The following is a 15788-nucleotide window of genomic DNA, read 5'->3' as shown; positions in this document are numbered from 1 at the left end:
CTATCAAAGAGCCTTTAATCTGGAAGTCAGTGATAGACGCATGAATGCTGTGGGTTAAGGGCAACATCCACTTCCATGCTCTCCTCTTCCCACATCACCCAGCCCTTCACCATCCGCATGAAGGGTGATGATCAAACAGTTGGCCCTGTACCCTTGGCAGCACAGTACATGGCAGCTCACATCAGGGGTGGGAGCCGTGGTAGAAAGCCCTCCCAAAGCCCACTTCTGAATTACGTTTCCAAGTCTGAAATGGTCTGTGCTGTTCGTCCCCAGCATTGTTCTACAGTGTCGGTAAACCCTGAGTGAGAAACAGCTCACCAGACCACCACTGGGGTCCACCAGTAGCCCTCTGATACAAACAGGAAAAAAGTGAAAAGTCAGAGAAAACAAGAGCGAGAGGGGCATTAGAAAGATGGCGTCAGGGCCCAAAGTGCTCAGAGGCTGGGACCTGCTCAGGCTGGGCCAACTGCCCTCGCTGCGCTGCCCACGTGCTCCGCCTCCAAATCAGGGCAGATCAAGATCACGCTGCTGCTCTCCACACACTCCCTCACCAGGACCTCCACTCTCTGGGCAGCGGTCCCCTGGTCACAGATGCCCTCAAGACACATTACGGTGAGCGAAGGAATGGGGAACAGTTGTTCAAGTCACTGAACAAAATCCCTGGTATCATTCGAACCCAATTTGCTGACATTTGCAGACAGCACAAAGCAAAACCCACAGCTGTGCTTCAACAAAAATATGCATTTAGCTTTAGCCTTTGTTTCAAAATGTTTCATAAAATTGGCCAGCAGGAATTCCAGTCCCGCTGGCTCCTCCAGCCCTTACCACTCCCTGAAGAGGCAGAGTCCACGCTGCCTCAAACCTGGGCAGGTCAGTGACTGCCCCAACAAGCGCAGTGTGGCAGAAGTGATGCTGTGTGACTTCCAAAGCTAGTCGTGAAAGGCGACACGGCTCTACCTGGCTCTCTGCAACACCACACACCAAGTCTAGAGTGTTAAGCCCCCCAGTGGAGGGGCCACATGAGGACAGAGTGAGACACAGGCAGGGGTGGGGAGCCAGGTGCTCGGCAGCAGGAGTCTCCCCACCCCAACAGCCACAGCTGTGACTGAGGAGCCCTCACAGGATGTTGGCCCAGGACTTGAGCACCCAGCTCTGGCTCTGCGGACAGGGACAAGGTAACATTTGAGCTGGGCCTATACTGCACATTTATGAGCAGAACAGATGCTGCTGATGTTGTTCAAGTACTGTGTACATTTTGGGGTGGTCAGTTATACAGCACTGGAGAATGGGAACACTCTCTACAGAAATCAGTATTAGCCCTTCAAAATGTGAGCATAAATATGTACATATACATCCACACACACACACACGTGTTTGTGTGTGTCTGTGTGTGTATATATATGTAAAAAACACATAATGAGCAGAGTCCCTACTGGCTTTTGGCTTTTTGTGACTGGATAAAACAACTTTAAAGTTCACAATGGACAATACAGAGTCTTACACCTTATGGACGATAAACAAGCATGCTGTAAAGTGACATATACACAGATGGACTTCCTTACACTTGTATTCCAAAATATGCATCCTTTTATTCTTTGAGATAGATTCATTTATTCAACAAAGATACAAAACCCAATGTGAAATTATTGGATGAAGGAGTAGATATATTTTTAACTTAACAGATATGAAGAGGTAACTTTCCAAAAAGGTTACAGTAATTCACACTCCTACAAGCAATGTATGAAAAGTGCCATTTCTCCACTCTCTGTCAGCACTAGATGTTATAAAAAGTTCTAGAATTTTGCCAATGTGATAAGAGAAAAATGGTGCCCTTTAATTTGCATTTCCATATCTACCACTGAGGTTGAACATAATTTAATATTTATTGCCCATCCACATTTCCTCTCCTTTGGATTTCTGCTACTTTACCCAACTAAAGACCCTCACTAAAAGACCAGGAAGCCTCACTCCTGTCTGCTGTGGACACCCTGAACTGTGTACACATACAGAGCTGTGGCCTGGCGAGTAGCAGCTCAGTCATTCTGAAATGTTCTCATTTCTAGGGAGCCTATCGCACCTGTCCATCTTTTCTGTTCTAGCTCCCAGGTCTCCTATATTGCCTATGAAGACAATTCCTACTCAAAGGGGTGTTCAAATAGTCTCCTGAATTGTATGTTTTTATAATTAAAAACATATTTAGAACTTTAATTATTCTGAAGTTTATGTTCACTAATGGTGGGGAGGAGGAAGAGGGTTCTTGCCTGCAGAAGGATAGTACCAGCTATTAAATTAACCCTTCCTCCTTCATATCCTCTCAAATCACTTCTGGACTTCTTTTCTTCCACTGACTGGGTCGTGTACTCTGTACACCGGCATCCTCCTGTTGTGACTATAAAGCATACACAATCAGGTTTAGTACTCAAATGCCAGTCCTTTATCACCAGTGTTCTTTTTCAAAAATTGATGGGCTACTCTCAGAACTTTGCCTCTTCTAATGGGTCACTTCCAATCCTAGGTTTAGGAAAACCTCAGGCCTGGTATTCAGACTGGACTACATTATGTTCACACACTAACTTGAGATCTGCCAGTTTTATAGGATGTATTAAGTTTTTCCAGTTAGGAAACTGGTATGTTTCTTCATATATTAGGGTCTTGGTTATTTCTTTCAAATAGATTTTATGATCCTAACGTAGGTTCTGTCTTTCTTACCAAATGCATTAATAAGCATTTGACAGTTTGTTTTCATTATGAATAAGATTTTACATATTTGAAAACAGAAATATTGCTAGAGAAAAGCCGCATATTTGCCTTCTATCTTCATATCAAACCAAAATCACTAATAGTTACATGAGCAGTCACATGAGTTTTTGAGGTATAAAATAATATCACCTATATTTAAAGATGATTATCTTTTGTTCTCTAATATTTATTTATTCTGCTTTGTTTTCCATCGCACTGCATCAGCTGTGACCACCCAAATAATGTGTAATAAGAATGGGCATGGCCAGCATTTCTGTTTACCCATTTGGAATGGAAATGGCTACAGTATCTGATTGTTTAGTTTGATGATTGCTGGTGATTTTGGACAAATGGGCTTTAGAGATATTTTAATAGTTTCCTTCAATCCCAATTTTACTCTGAGTTTGTTTTTATTTTGGGTGAATAAATATCAGCATATAAAGAGCCTCGTCAATCTTGTTGTTGTTGTTGATCTGTTATAAAATATATCATACCAATACAGGCAATACAAAGCATGTATGCAGTTTAAGAATATTATTAAGAAACAATCAATGTAACCACCACATAGGTTATGAAATAAAACACTCAGTGCCTTAGGGGTCCCTGTGGCCCTCTCCAATTTAACTTCCATGAGGAAATGGTGTGCTGGCTTCTGTGAAAACCATTTCCTTCTCTTTCCGGACTCACTACACCAGCTCTCTAAATATTAACAGCTCGGTTTGGCGTCTTTTTTTAAGCTTGTATCGGCTATATGCCTTTATAATTGCTTCCTTCATCCTCACGATGTTTACAAGATTCATTCTTGCTGATGCATGTAGGTCTTTAGCTTTCCGCTGTATGAATTCTGTTGATGGGTATTTGAGTTCTTGGCAGTTTACAGATATAATGAACATTTTTGTACAGGAGAATAAGATGCAAACAAATAGGAGTTTCTCTAGGGCAAATATGTACCTGAAGAACTGCTGCACCTCTTCAACTTTACTACATAATACTAGCTGCCTGCATCCTACTGATTGAATCCTCTCCAACAGGACAGATGGCTGTGGTTACAATGTACATTTCTCTGATTACTAGTGAGGTTAAACATCTTTTCATTTGCTCATTGGCTATTTGGATTTCCTCTTATGAAATAACCTATTTGAATCTTCATCCATTTTTCTACTAGACTTTTTCTTATTATGTTGGGAGACTTTCTGGCTATTAACTTTAAACTAATTAAATTAAGGGAAGGTGTGGCGGCTCACACCTGTAATCCCAGCACTTTGGAAGGCTGAGGCAGAAAACTCGCTTGAGGTCAGAAGTTCAAGACCAGTCTGGGCAACATAGCGAGACCCCATCTCAATCAGTAAGCTGGGCGTGGTGGTGCACACCTGTAATCCCATGTACTCAGGAGGCTGAAGTGAGAGGACTGCTTAAACCCAGGAGTTTGAGACTGCAGTGAGCTATGATCACACCACTGTGCACCAGCCTGAGCAACAGAGTAAGACCTTGCCTCTTACGCGCAATCATCATACATGGCTGGTGTTTCATATACTGGACAATGCAGTCAGAGAACATGTCTGTTACTGCAAGAAGTTCTACTGGACAGCACTGCTCGGTACATTCTGGATACTAGTTCTTTTTTCTTTTTCTTTTTTTTTTTTTTTTTGAGATGAAGTCCCACTCTGTTGCCCAGGCTGGAGTGCAGTGGCACAATCTCGGCTCACTGCAACCTCCACCTCCCAGGTTCAAGTGATTCTTCTGTCTCAGCCTCCCGAGCAGCTGGGACTACAGGTACGCACCACCATGCCCGGCTAATTTTTGTATTTTTAGTAGAGACAAGGCTTCCCTATGTTGGCCAGGCTGGTCTTGAACTCCTGACCTCATGATCCCCCCACCTCAGCCTCCCAAAGTGCTGGGATTACAGGCGTGAGCCACCGCGCCTGGCCTCTGGATACTACTTCTTATTTGTGTTACAACTATCTTCTCACATTCTGTAGTTTGTCTTTGCAATCTCTTTATGATGACGTTTGAAAAAAAGAAGTTCTTAATTTTAATGTGGTCTAATTAATCAATCCTTTCCTTTATGGTTCCTGCTTTTTGGTACCTTCAGTGACATCAAAAAATCCTTCCTATCTTGAGATGGCAACAATTTTCCTATAAGATTTTCTAAAGGCTTTAAAGACCTTTCACATTTAGGCCTAATACATCTGGAACCGATTTTTGTCTCCAATGTCATGTGTTTCATATATGGATAAAGAACTGTGCCAGCACCATGCCTGCCACACCACCATTCCCATGTGCAAAGTCTGCACACATATGCATTTGTCTGAGCTGTCTAGTCTGTCTTAGTGACAACGGCTTTAATAATAACTCTTCATATCCTGGTTGGGCAAATCCTCTCACCTCATTCTTTTTTGAAAATATTTTGGGTCTCTTGACCTTTTATACTTGGATATACATTTTAGAACTAACTTGTTAAGTTACACACACACACACACACACACACACACACACAAACCTATTGAAATGATGAATGCACTGAATCTACAAATCAATCTAATGTGGGAAGAACCGACATCTTTAAAATAGATGCTCTAGCCCTAGTAAGAATTGTGCCAGGTTGTTCATAATCATAAAAATAAAATAAATCCTCTTTGGGAATGAGATCTGAGATCTGTATCAAGCCAGAGCTTTAAATTATAATCTATGCCTTTGGATTTTATTATTTAATATTAGAGGCATATTTTTCAAGACCAGCCTGGGCAACACAGCGAGACCCTGTCTCGATCAATAATCAACATATACCAGTGTTTAAACTTGGTTTAACATTGCTAACAAATGTTAAACTCTAAAAACAATTTAAAAATCAAGTGTTATGAAACAATATAATTGCTATGTAACACCTGAGTGTATTGACCTTACCTTGAATAAGCGGTATATAACGTGCAAGCAGCTTTGCCCTTTTCTTTTCATATCCTTTTTGAGTGATGTCACCTAAAACAACAATGGAAAAAAGAATTACATTTCTTCTACAATTCCAAAATTTTAAAATTAAACATCAATTTATGATTGAAAAACTGGAAACACTAATGTCCTTCCATGAAGTGTTTGGACAAATAAACTATAATGGACCCATAAAATGGAATACCACTCAGCAGTAAAAAAGGAACAAACTACTGATACACACAGCAATTTGGATAGATCTCACATGCATGCTGCTGAGTGAAAGAAGCCAGACTCAAAAGGCTACTGAATACTCAACTTTTATGACATTCTGGAAAAGATACAACCATAGAGTCAGATACAGATAGTGGTTGCCAGGGGCTGGGAGTGAGGAAAAGACAAGAGAATTTTGAGGGTGGTGAAACTGTTCTATGTTGGGAGTGTAGTGGTGGTTACATGAGCATATGCATTTGTCAAAAATCTGTACCACTGTAGAAGAGTAAGGGTGAATTTTACTGTGTGTAAATAACACTTCAAATTTTAAAAATTGTGATCACCATCCCCTAGGAGCTTGCCAAAAATGCAAACTCTAAGGCCATATCCCAAACTGACAGAATCCAAATCCGCACTTTATCAAGATCCTCCAGTAATTCCTGTGCAGGTTCAAGTTTCACAAGTATTGCAATAAGGGACCCATGGGACACAAGCCGTCCCAGGCCAAGGGGTGTCCTTGGGAAAGGAGGAAAAAGGACGGCTGTTCCAGTAAATTATCATAAGGAAAAACAGCCTGAAAACAAATTAAACCACCTAGGAATGAGGTAGGAAATGCACCATCATGAAAACACTTTTTAATGTAAGCACACTATTTGGTTTCCTACACATACCTGGAAGTTCTAACAGTGGATGTGTGATGTGAAGACTTTATTTAGACCATAAATATATACTACAGTTCTCATGATTAGCTTGTCCTCTGGGTGAACATGGTAGAGTTTTTAGTGTTTTGTAAGATCTCCCTTCTCTCAAAACAAACAAGCAAAGCAGTAAGGCTGCTGTGAATCAGAAGACACAGGCTGATGTCATTTATTGAGTACATAATCGAGTATTTCCTTTAGATGTATTTTTTATTATAGGATTTGTTGTGTGAACAGACTGACACCGTTGAATATCTGACATCTAAGTTAAGCCTCAGTGGAAGCCTCTGGGTGGGCACTAATATGCCATCCTACAGAAGAAGAGCCTGAGCCACGGCCTGTGGGCCAATCAGCTGCTCTGGTCCAGACCAGCCTACCACAACCTCCCCACCTACTCCACCCTGCACTGCGTCCAAGCCCTGGACTCTGCACAGAGCCTCTGCTTTAAGAGCTCACTTGGCTCCTCCCAAGCCTCTCATGCTTATCTGCCTGTCCTTCCATTTATTTATTCCCTGTGTCCCCACTGTGTTCCATCTCTTCAGACTTTTTTTTTTTTTGCATTTAGTGTCTTTTAGACATATTTTCTTATAGCTTCTTTCTATAGTGTCTTTTAGAAACTTTTTTATAGTGTCTTTTAGAATATATTCTGCAGAATGCATGTTGCTTTGTGTCTGTGTATTTTTAATTGACCCGAATGGCATTATATTATAAATCACTATTTTCTTCCCTAAGCCTTCCATTTTTAAAACCAACCCTTCCTCAATGCAATGAGCACACCTGATCCACTGCACTGACCCGGGTACCCCTTGGAAGTACGTCATCCTTGTTCACCCCCTCACTCCATCACTGGACACTCCCAGGTCCACAGCCAGCCACCACCCACACCAACATGCTCAGTGCTGCAGTGACAATCCTCATCAGGTTCACGATATAACTGTACAATTTCACTTATTAAATTTCAACTTGTGCACAACTTTTTAAGGTTTAGAAGGCAGTAATCTTCAAATGGGCATGTGTGTAGGAGAGGCAATTAATCTGCATCACAGAGGTACGAAATATGGCTCTGGCTGAACTCCACTGCTGCAGAAGAATCTCACTTAGGATCACAGATGCCAAATCCCTAGTAATATCACCAAGTCCTTCACTCGGCAACACAATTTCTAAAAACCCATTCTCAAAAGCACTCAACTACCCCTACAGGTCACAGGAACAAAGATGAGTAGTGCACAAGGGTAATAACATGCATGGAAGCTGACACTTCCTATAATGACAAAGCCTTCTTCTCAAATAGCTCACAAAGGGTCTGCCTGAGGCTGTTTGACAGTTAACATTTTTAAAATATAATAGGAATATACTCTAAAATAACAATAAATTGTACAGTAAATACATAAACCAGTAACATTCATTTATTATCATTACCAAGTATTATGTACAGTACATAATTATATGGATTAGATTTTTAAGATTGGCAGCACAGCAGGTTTGTTTACACCAGCATCACCACAAACAGGTGAGTAATGTGTTGTGTTACAATGGCTACAAGGTCACTAGGTGGTAAGAATTTTTAGCTTTATCGTGATCTCATGGAGCCACTGTTGTATATGCGGTCCATCGTTGCCCGAAACATCTACTGGGCATATGACCAGATATGGATACAGTTGTTCATAGTACTCCCTTATCATGCTTTAATGTCTGTGCAGTCTATAGAGATTGGCCTCTTTCATTCCTGACTGGTAATTTGTGTCTTTGGTATTTTCTCACTGTCGGTCTTGTTAGAGGTTTATCAAATTTATTATCTTTTCAAAGAACCAGGTATTGGTTCTACTGTTTTTTGTTTTTGTTTTTTTGAGACGGAGTTTTGCTCTGTCACCCAGGATGGAATGCAGTGGCACAACTGGCTCACTGCAACCTCTGCCTCCTGGGTTCAAGTGATTCTCCTGCCTCAGCCTCTGGAATAGCTGGGATTACAGGCATGCGCCACCATGCCTGGCTAATTTTTGTATTTTTAATAGAGATGGGGTTTCACCATGTTATCCAGGCTGGTCTAGAACTCCTGACCTCAAGTGATCCACCCGTCTCAGCCTCCCAAAGTGCTGGGATTACAGGTGTGAGCCACTGCACCTGGCCCCACTGATTTTTTCCTATTGTTTTTTCTGCTTTCAGTTTCACTGATTTCCGCTGTTATCATTTTCCTTCTGTTAGGAAACACAAAACCATAATGAGATACCACTATATACCTATTCAAACAGCTAAAGCTTTAAAAATACTGACAATGTCAAGTGCTGACAAAGACTGTGAAGCAATAGAAACTCATATATTGCTGATGGGCATGCAAAATGGTATAGCCACTCTGGAAAACAGTGTGGAAGTTCTTTATACAGTAAAGCAAACACTCACCAGATGACCCGGCAATTCCACTTGATTATCTGCCCTAGAGAAGTAAAAACTTGTGTTCACATAAAAACCTGTACACGATTGTTTATAGCCACTTTATTCTTCATCACCAAAAAACTAGAAACAACCCAGATGTCAAGTGAATGGAGAGACTGTGACGTAACCATACTATGGAAAACTACTCAGCAATAAAGAGGAACAGACTCTTGATACTTGCAAAAGTGTGAATACACTTCAAAATACATTATGCTGAAAGAAAAAAGCCCATTCTCGAAAGGTTACATGCTATATGATTCCATTTATATGACATTTCTGAAAAGATAAACCCATAAGGATAGGGAATAGATCAGCTGGGGGACCGGGAGACTGCAAAGGGATAATACGAGGAGTGTTTGGGGATGATGGTGCTGTTCTTTTTCTTTTTTGGTCTTTTATTACGTTTTAGAGTCAGGGTCTCGCTCTGCCACCTAGGCTGGAGTGCAGTGGCATAGCTTACTGCAGCCTCCAACTTCTGGGCTCAAGCAAATCAGCTTCCCGGAGTCTGAAAGGAGTGTCTGACAAAGAAGTACTTCAGGCAATTAGCAGCTGGGTGACTCTACAATGGACCAAGTGTGGCTAAGGAAGAAGCACCCCAACAGGGCATGACACAATGGCTGGGAGCCCCAAGGGCCCGGCAGGTTCCAATCCAGTACAGTACAGTCTGCCTTTGGTCAGGTCACTTTTACCGCCTCCAAGGTGGGCACCAGCCAAAAATCAGATACACACCAGAGACCTTGGACCCAAGTGAGCTAGACACAGCTGCCAGTGTTTATTCCTTTGGAAAGGTGTTGGCCTTTCCCTTGCTGCCAAAGAACGGGTCCAAAGAGTCCACTAGGTCCCAACTTGGGCCACACAAGCTTACCCAGGATCCCAAGGCAAGGTCTCTGTGCCATGGCAGCTGGGAAAGCCCACAGCTGCCACTGGACTAGACAGGTCCTACTGGAGGTGCCGACACAGAGCAGGAGGAAACAATAAAATGAGGGATGATCCATACCTGATATGGTCTGGCTCTGTGTCCTCCCCACTCAAATCTCACTTTGAATTGTAATAATCCCCACGTGTCATGGGAGGGACCCAGTGGGAGGTAACTGAATCACGGGGGCAGGTTTTTCCCCATGCTGTTCTCCGGATAGTAAGTCTCACAAGATCTGATGGTTCTATAAAAGGACAGTTCCCTGCACACACCCTCCTGCCTGCCACCACGTAGGACGTCCCTTTGCTTTCTTCATCTTCTGCCATGATTGTGAGGCCTCCCCAGCCATGTGGAACTGTGTGTCCATTAAACCTCTTTCCTTTATAAATTACCTAGTCTCAGTTATGTGTTTGTTAGCAGCATTAGAACAGACTAATACAATACCTGACCATAATAAAACTTGAAAACAGATGCCACAAAAAAAAATACAGGCAGTCTCCAAGCTCGTGACACAGAACAAAAGGTGAAGAAAATCTGTGAAGAGTAATATTTTGCACGGTGGCACCATTCACTGGTAACAGTCATTCTTATACTTAATATAAGCACGTAGAGATTTCACTTTCCATGTCTTAAAGTTTCCAAACACAGGGGTCTTAAATATACAGATCTAATACACAAAAGTAGAGCCTATCTGACTGCAATTTAAATTATTTATGCAGCCAAGCATGGTGGCTCACATCTGTAATCCCAGCACTTTGGGAGGCCAAGGTGGGAGGACTGCTTGAGCCCAAGAGTTAGAAGCCACCTTGGGCAACATAAAGAGACCCTGTCTCTACAAAAAAAGAAAAAAAAACTAATTAGCTGGCTGTGGTGGCACATGCCTATAGTCCTAGCTACTAGGGAGGCTGAGGTGGGAAGATTGCTTGAGCCCAGGAGTTCGAGGCTGCGGTGAGCTATGATCGCACCACTGCACTCCAGCTTGAATAGCAGAATGAGACCTTAAAAAAAAATAAGCAAATTATTATGCTTAACACTGAAGAGTATAGATATGCTTCCACAGTAGTGTTTGAATGTCCATTGTCTCATTCATTTGTAATTAAAAGCGGGCTTTTTTAATGTTTAGTAAATATTTTATCTCAGTTTTTAATAAAATATGAAAAATATGTTCATTAAACTGAATACATACACACACATAGGAACTCCATTTATGGCACTGACAAAATTATAGCACTCAGACCAACTCTTCCAATGGGAACAACTAAAAAGATCACATTAAAGTTTTTCTTTAAATCTGAAGACATCACAGAAGTGAAGAACTGAGGGCCAAGTGAAGTCAAAAAGTAATCACCAAGTAGCTGAACTGAGTGGAACTTGGACAGACTCAGAGAGGCAGGAGCTCATCACGGACGAGGTGCCCTGGAAAGCATCCCAGGTTGTTTGTTGGGACTCAGAAGGACCACACCTTGGGTATGAACTAAAAACAGAGCAGCACTCATAAGGACTGGAGCCAGTTTCAAATCACTTTCCCTCTATATAGATTAAAGTGATCTTGGACTGCATGTATTCCCAACCTATCTACCTACCAGATGCAAAAGTAAGCCCTTTGTGGTCACAAATGATCACTATATAGACAATGTCTGGCATTTGATCAGAAGTAATTAGGCACATATGGCAGCAAGAAACTATGACTAAAATCCATGAGAAACAATAATAGAAAGCTATAGAAAATGGAACTTTAGAATAACCATAATCAATATGTTTAGGGAATTAAAAAGCAGGATTGTAAATTAAAAAAAAAAAACATAAATTCTAGGACTGAAAAATACTGTATCTCAAATCCAGGAATAAATTTAATGAAAGGTGTGCAAGACCACTACCCACAAACTAAAAACATTATAAAAACATTACTGAGATAAATTAAAGACCTAAAGAAATGAAAGGATATACCACATTCATGAATCTGAAGACTCAATACCGTAAAGTGTAATTTCTCTCCAAGTGGATCACAAGAGTCAGCCTGAGTAATTCTTGAAAGTTTTGCTGGGCGTGGTGGTTCACGCCTGTAATCCCAGCACTTTGGGAGGCCGAGGCGGGTGGATCACCTGAGGTCCGGAGTTCGAGACCAGCCTGACCAACATGGAGAAACCCTATCTCTACTAAAAATACAAAATTAGCCAAGCGTGGTGGCACATGCCTGTAATCCCAGCTACTCGGGAGGCTGAGGCAGGAGAATGGCTTGAACCCGGGAGGCGGAGGTTGCTGTGAGCCGAGATCGCGCCATTGCACTCCAGCCTGGGCAACAAGAGCGAAACTCCCTCTCAAAATAAAAAAAAAAAAAAAAAAAAAAAAATTCTTGAAAGTTTCTTGCATAGAAATTGACAAGCTGATTCCAAAGTATATAGGGAAATACAAAGGGCCAAGATTAGCTAAATCAAGCTTGAAAAACAAAATAAAATTAAAAGGGCAGACTATACCAAATATGAAAACAGAATAGAGCAGGTGCTAAGATAAACAAGTAGAACACCACAGCAGAAATCAGTCTGAAGCAGCAGGGGAAGGATAGCCTCTTCCAAATGTTCTGAGTCAACTGATTACCCAACTGCAATAGAAATGAAATCACTCTTCCCTCACACCACGCATGAAATTAAATTCCACGTGAATTACGCATCTAAATGTGAAAGATGGCAGGGTGTGGTGGCCCACACCTGTGTCCCAACACTTTGGGAGGCCAAGGCAGGTGGATCACCTGAGGTCAGGAATTCGTGACCAGCCTGGCCAACATGGCAAAACCCCATCTCTACCAAAAAAGAAAAAAAAAAAACAGATAGTTGTAGGTATGTGGCGTTACTTCTGAGGTCTCTGTTCTGTTCCATGGATCTATATCTCTGTTTTGGTACCAGTACCATGCTGTTTTGGTTACTGTAGCCTTGTAGTATAGTTTGAAGTCAGGTAGTGTGATGCCTCCAGCTTTGTTCTTTTGGCTTAGGATTGACTTGGCGATGTGGGCTCTTTTTTGGTTCCATATGAACTTTAGTTTTTTCCAATTCTGTGAAGAAAGTCATTGGTAGCTTGATGGGGATGGCATTGAATCTGTAAAGTACCTTGGGCAGTATGGCCATTTTCACGATATTGATTCTTCCTACCCATGAGCACGGAACGTTCTTCCATTTGTTTGTATCCTCTTTTATTTCCTTGAGCAGTGGTTTGTAGTTCTCCTTGAAGAGGTCCTTCACATCCCTTGTAAGTTGGATTCCTAGGTATTTTATTCTCTTTGAAGCAATTGTGAATGGGAGTTCACTCATGATTTGGCTCTCTGTTTGTCTGTTGTTGGTGTATAAGAATGCTTGTGATTTTTGTACATTGATTTTGTATCCTGAGACTTTGCTGAAGTTGCTTATCAGCTTAAGGAGATTTTGGGCTGAGACAATGGGGTTTTCTAGATATACAATCATGTCGTCTGCAAACAGGGACAATTTGACTTCCTCTTTTCCTAATTGAATACCCTTTATTTCCTTCTACTGCCTAATTGCCCTGGCCAGAACTTCCAACACTATGTTGAATAGGAGTGGTGAGAGAGGGCATCCCTGTCTTGTGCCAGTTTTCAAAAGGAATGCTTCCAGTTTTTGCCCATTCAGTATGATATTGGCTGTGGGTTTGTCATAGATAGCTCTTATATTTTGAAATACGTCCCATCAATACCTAATTTATTGAGAGTTTTTAGCATGAAGGGTTGTTGAATTTTGTCAAAGGCTTTTTCTGCATCTATTGAGATAATCATGTGGTTTTTGTCTTTGGCTCTGTTTATATGCTGGATTACATTTATTGATTTGCGTATATTGAACCAGCCTTGCATCCCAGGGATGAAGCCCACTTGATCATAACACCACATACCTACAACTATCTGATCTTTGACAAACCTGAGAAAAACAAGCAATGGGGAAAGGATTCCCTATTTAATAAATGGTGCTGGGAAAACTGGCTAGCCATATGTAGAAAGCTGAAACTGGATCCCTTCCTTACACCTTATACAAAAATCAATTCAAGATGGATTAAAGATTTAAACGTTAGACCTAAAACAATAAAAACCCTAGAAGAAAAACTAGGCATTACCATTCAGGACATAGGCATGGGCAAGGACTTCATGTCCAAAACACCAAAAGCAATGGCAACAAAAGACAAAATTGACAAATGGGATCTAATTAAACTAAAGAGCTTCTGCACAGCAAAAGAAACTACCATCAGAGTGAACAGGCAACCTACAAAATGGGAGAAAATTTTCGCAACCTACTCATCTGACAAAGGGCTAATATCCAGAATCTACAATGAACTCAAACAAATTTACAAGAAAAAAACAAACAACCCCATCACAAAGTGGGCGAAGGACATGAACAGACACTTCTCAAAAGAAGACATTTATGCAGCCAAAAAACACATGAAAAAATGCTCATCATCACTGGCCATCAGAGAAATGCAAATCAAAACCACTATGAGATACCATCTCACACCAGTTAGAATGGCAATCATTAAAAAGTCAGGAAACAACAGGTGCTGGAGAGGATGTGGAGAAATAGGAATACTTTTACACTGTTGGTGGGACTGTAAACTAGTTCAACCATTGTGGAAGTCAGTGTGGCGATTCCTCAGGGATCTTGAACTAGAAATACCATTTGACCCAGCCATCCCATTACTGGGTATATACCCAAATGACTATAAATCATGCTGCTATAAAGACACATGCACACGTATGTTTATTGCAGCATTATTCACAATAGCAAAGACTTGGAACCAACCCAAATGTCCAACAATGATAGACTGGATTAAGAAAATGTGGCACATATACACCATGGAATACTATGCAGCCATAAAAAATGATGAGTTCATGTCCTTTGTAGGGACATGGATGAAATTGGAAATCATCATTCTCAGTAAACTATCGCAAGAACAAAAAACCAAACACCGCATATTCTCACTCATAGGTGGGAATTGAACAATGAGATCACATGGACACAGGAAGGGGAATATCACACTCTGGGGACTGTGGTGGGGTGGGGGGAGGGGGGAGGGATAGCATTGGGAGATATACCTAATGCTAGATGACGAGTTGGTGGGTGCAGCGCACCGGCATGGCACATGTATACATACGTAACTAACCTGCACAATGTGCACATGTACCCTAAAACTTAAAGTATAATTAAAGAAAAAAAAAAGGAAAAAAAAAAATATATATATATAAATAAAAATATGTGGGTTTTTGGAAACAAACAAACAAACAAAAAAAAAAAAACAAAAAAATTAGCTGGGTGTGATGGTGTGTTCCTGTAATCCCAGCTACTCAGGAGGCTGAGGCAGGAGAATCACTTGAACCAGGGAGGCGGAGGTTGCAGTGAGCCGAGATCGTGGCACTGTACTCCAGCCTGGGCGACAGGACAAGACTCTGACTCAAAAAAAAAAAAAAAAAAAGAAATACACACACACACACACACACACACACACACACATATAAATCTTATTTTTTATTTTAGGCGGAGTCCCACCCTGTCACCCAGGCTGGAGTGCAGTGGCGCAATCTCAGCTCACTGCAACCTGACCCTCCTGGGTTCAAGCAATTCTTCTGTCTCAGCCTCCCAAGTAGCTGGAATTACAGCTAACTTTTGTATTTTTAGTAGAGACAAGGTTTCACCATGTTGACCAGGCTGGTCTTGACCTGCCTGCCTCAGCCTCCCAAAGTGCTGGGATTACAGGCGTGAGCCACCACGCCTGGCTAAAAATATATATGTATAAATCTTTAGTTTTGATATTCTATTAGGAAAAAGGGCACGTGCTTCCTTGACTTACCATGGGAGGAGTAAGCTTAAGTCAATGTTGCT

General features: G+C 41.4%; 1 protein-coding gene across 9 annotated transcripts in view; it reads right to left on the bottom strand.

Moving 5' to 3' along the window:
* DIP2A (disco interacting protein 2 homolog A) overlaps positions 1-15788 on the bottom strand; it is a 116777-nt gene that overhangs the window by 82253 nt on the left and 18736 nt on the right. For 8 of the 9 annotated variants that reach the window (XM_019017760.4, XM_019017759.3, XM_063702561.1 and 5 more), the window contains one exon: positions 5644-5715. In XM_019017760.4, coding sequence (XP_018873305.1) covers positions 5644-5715 — 72 coding nt within the window. Of the gene's footprint in view, positions 1-5643; positions 5716-8972; positions 9007-15788 lie in introns of all 9 variants that reach the window. The other variant, XM_055373816.2, reaches the window with a different exon arrangement.

This window comes from Gorilla gorilla, chromosome 22 (assembly GCF_029281585.2).
Source record: "Gorilla gorilla gorilla isolate KB3781 chromosome 22, NHGRI_mGorGor1-v2.1_pri, whole genome shotgun sequence".
In the NCBI taxonomy this organism is placed as follows: Eukaryota; Metazoa; Chordata; class Mammalia; order Primates; family Hominidae; genus Gorilla; species Gorilla gorilla.
Note: the sequence above shows the minus strand (reverse complement) of the source record. Positions and strands in the feature narration are given on the sequence as shown.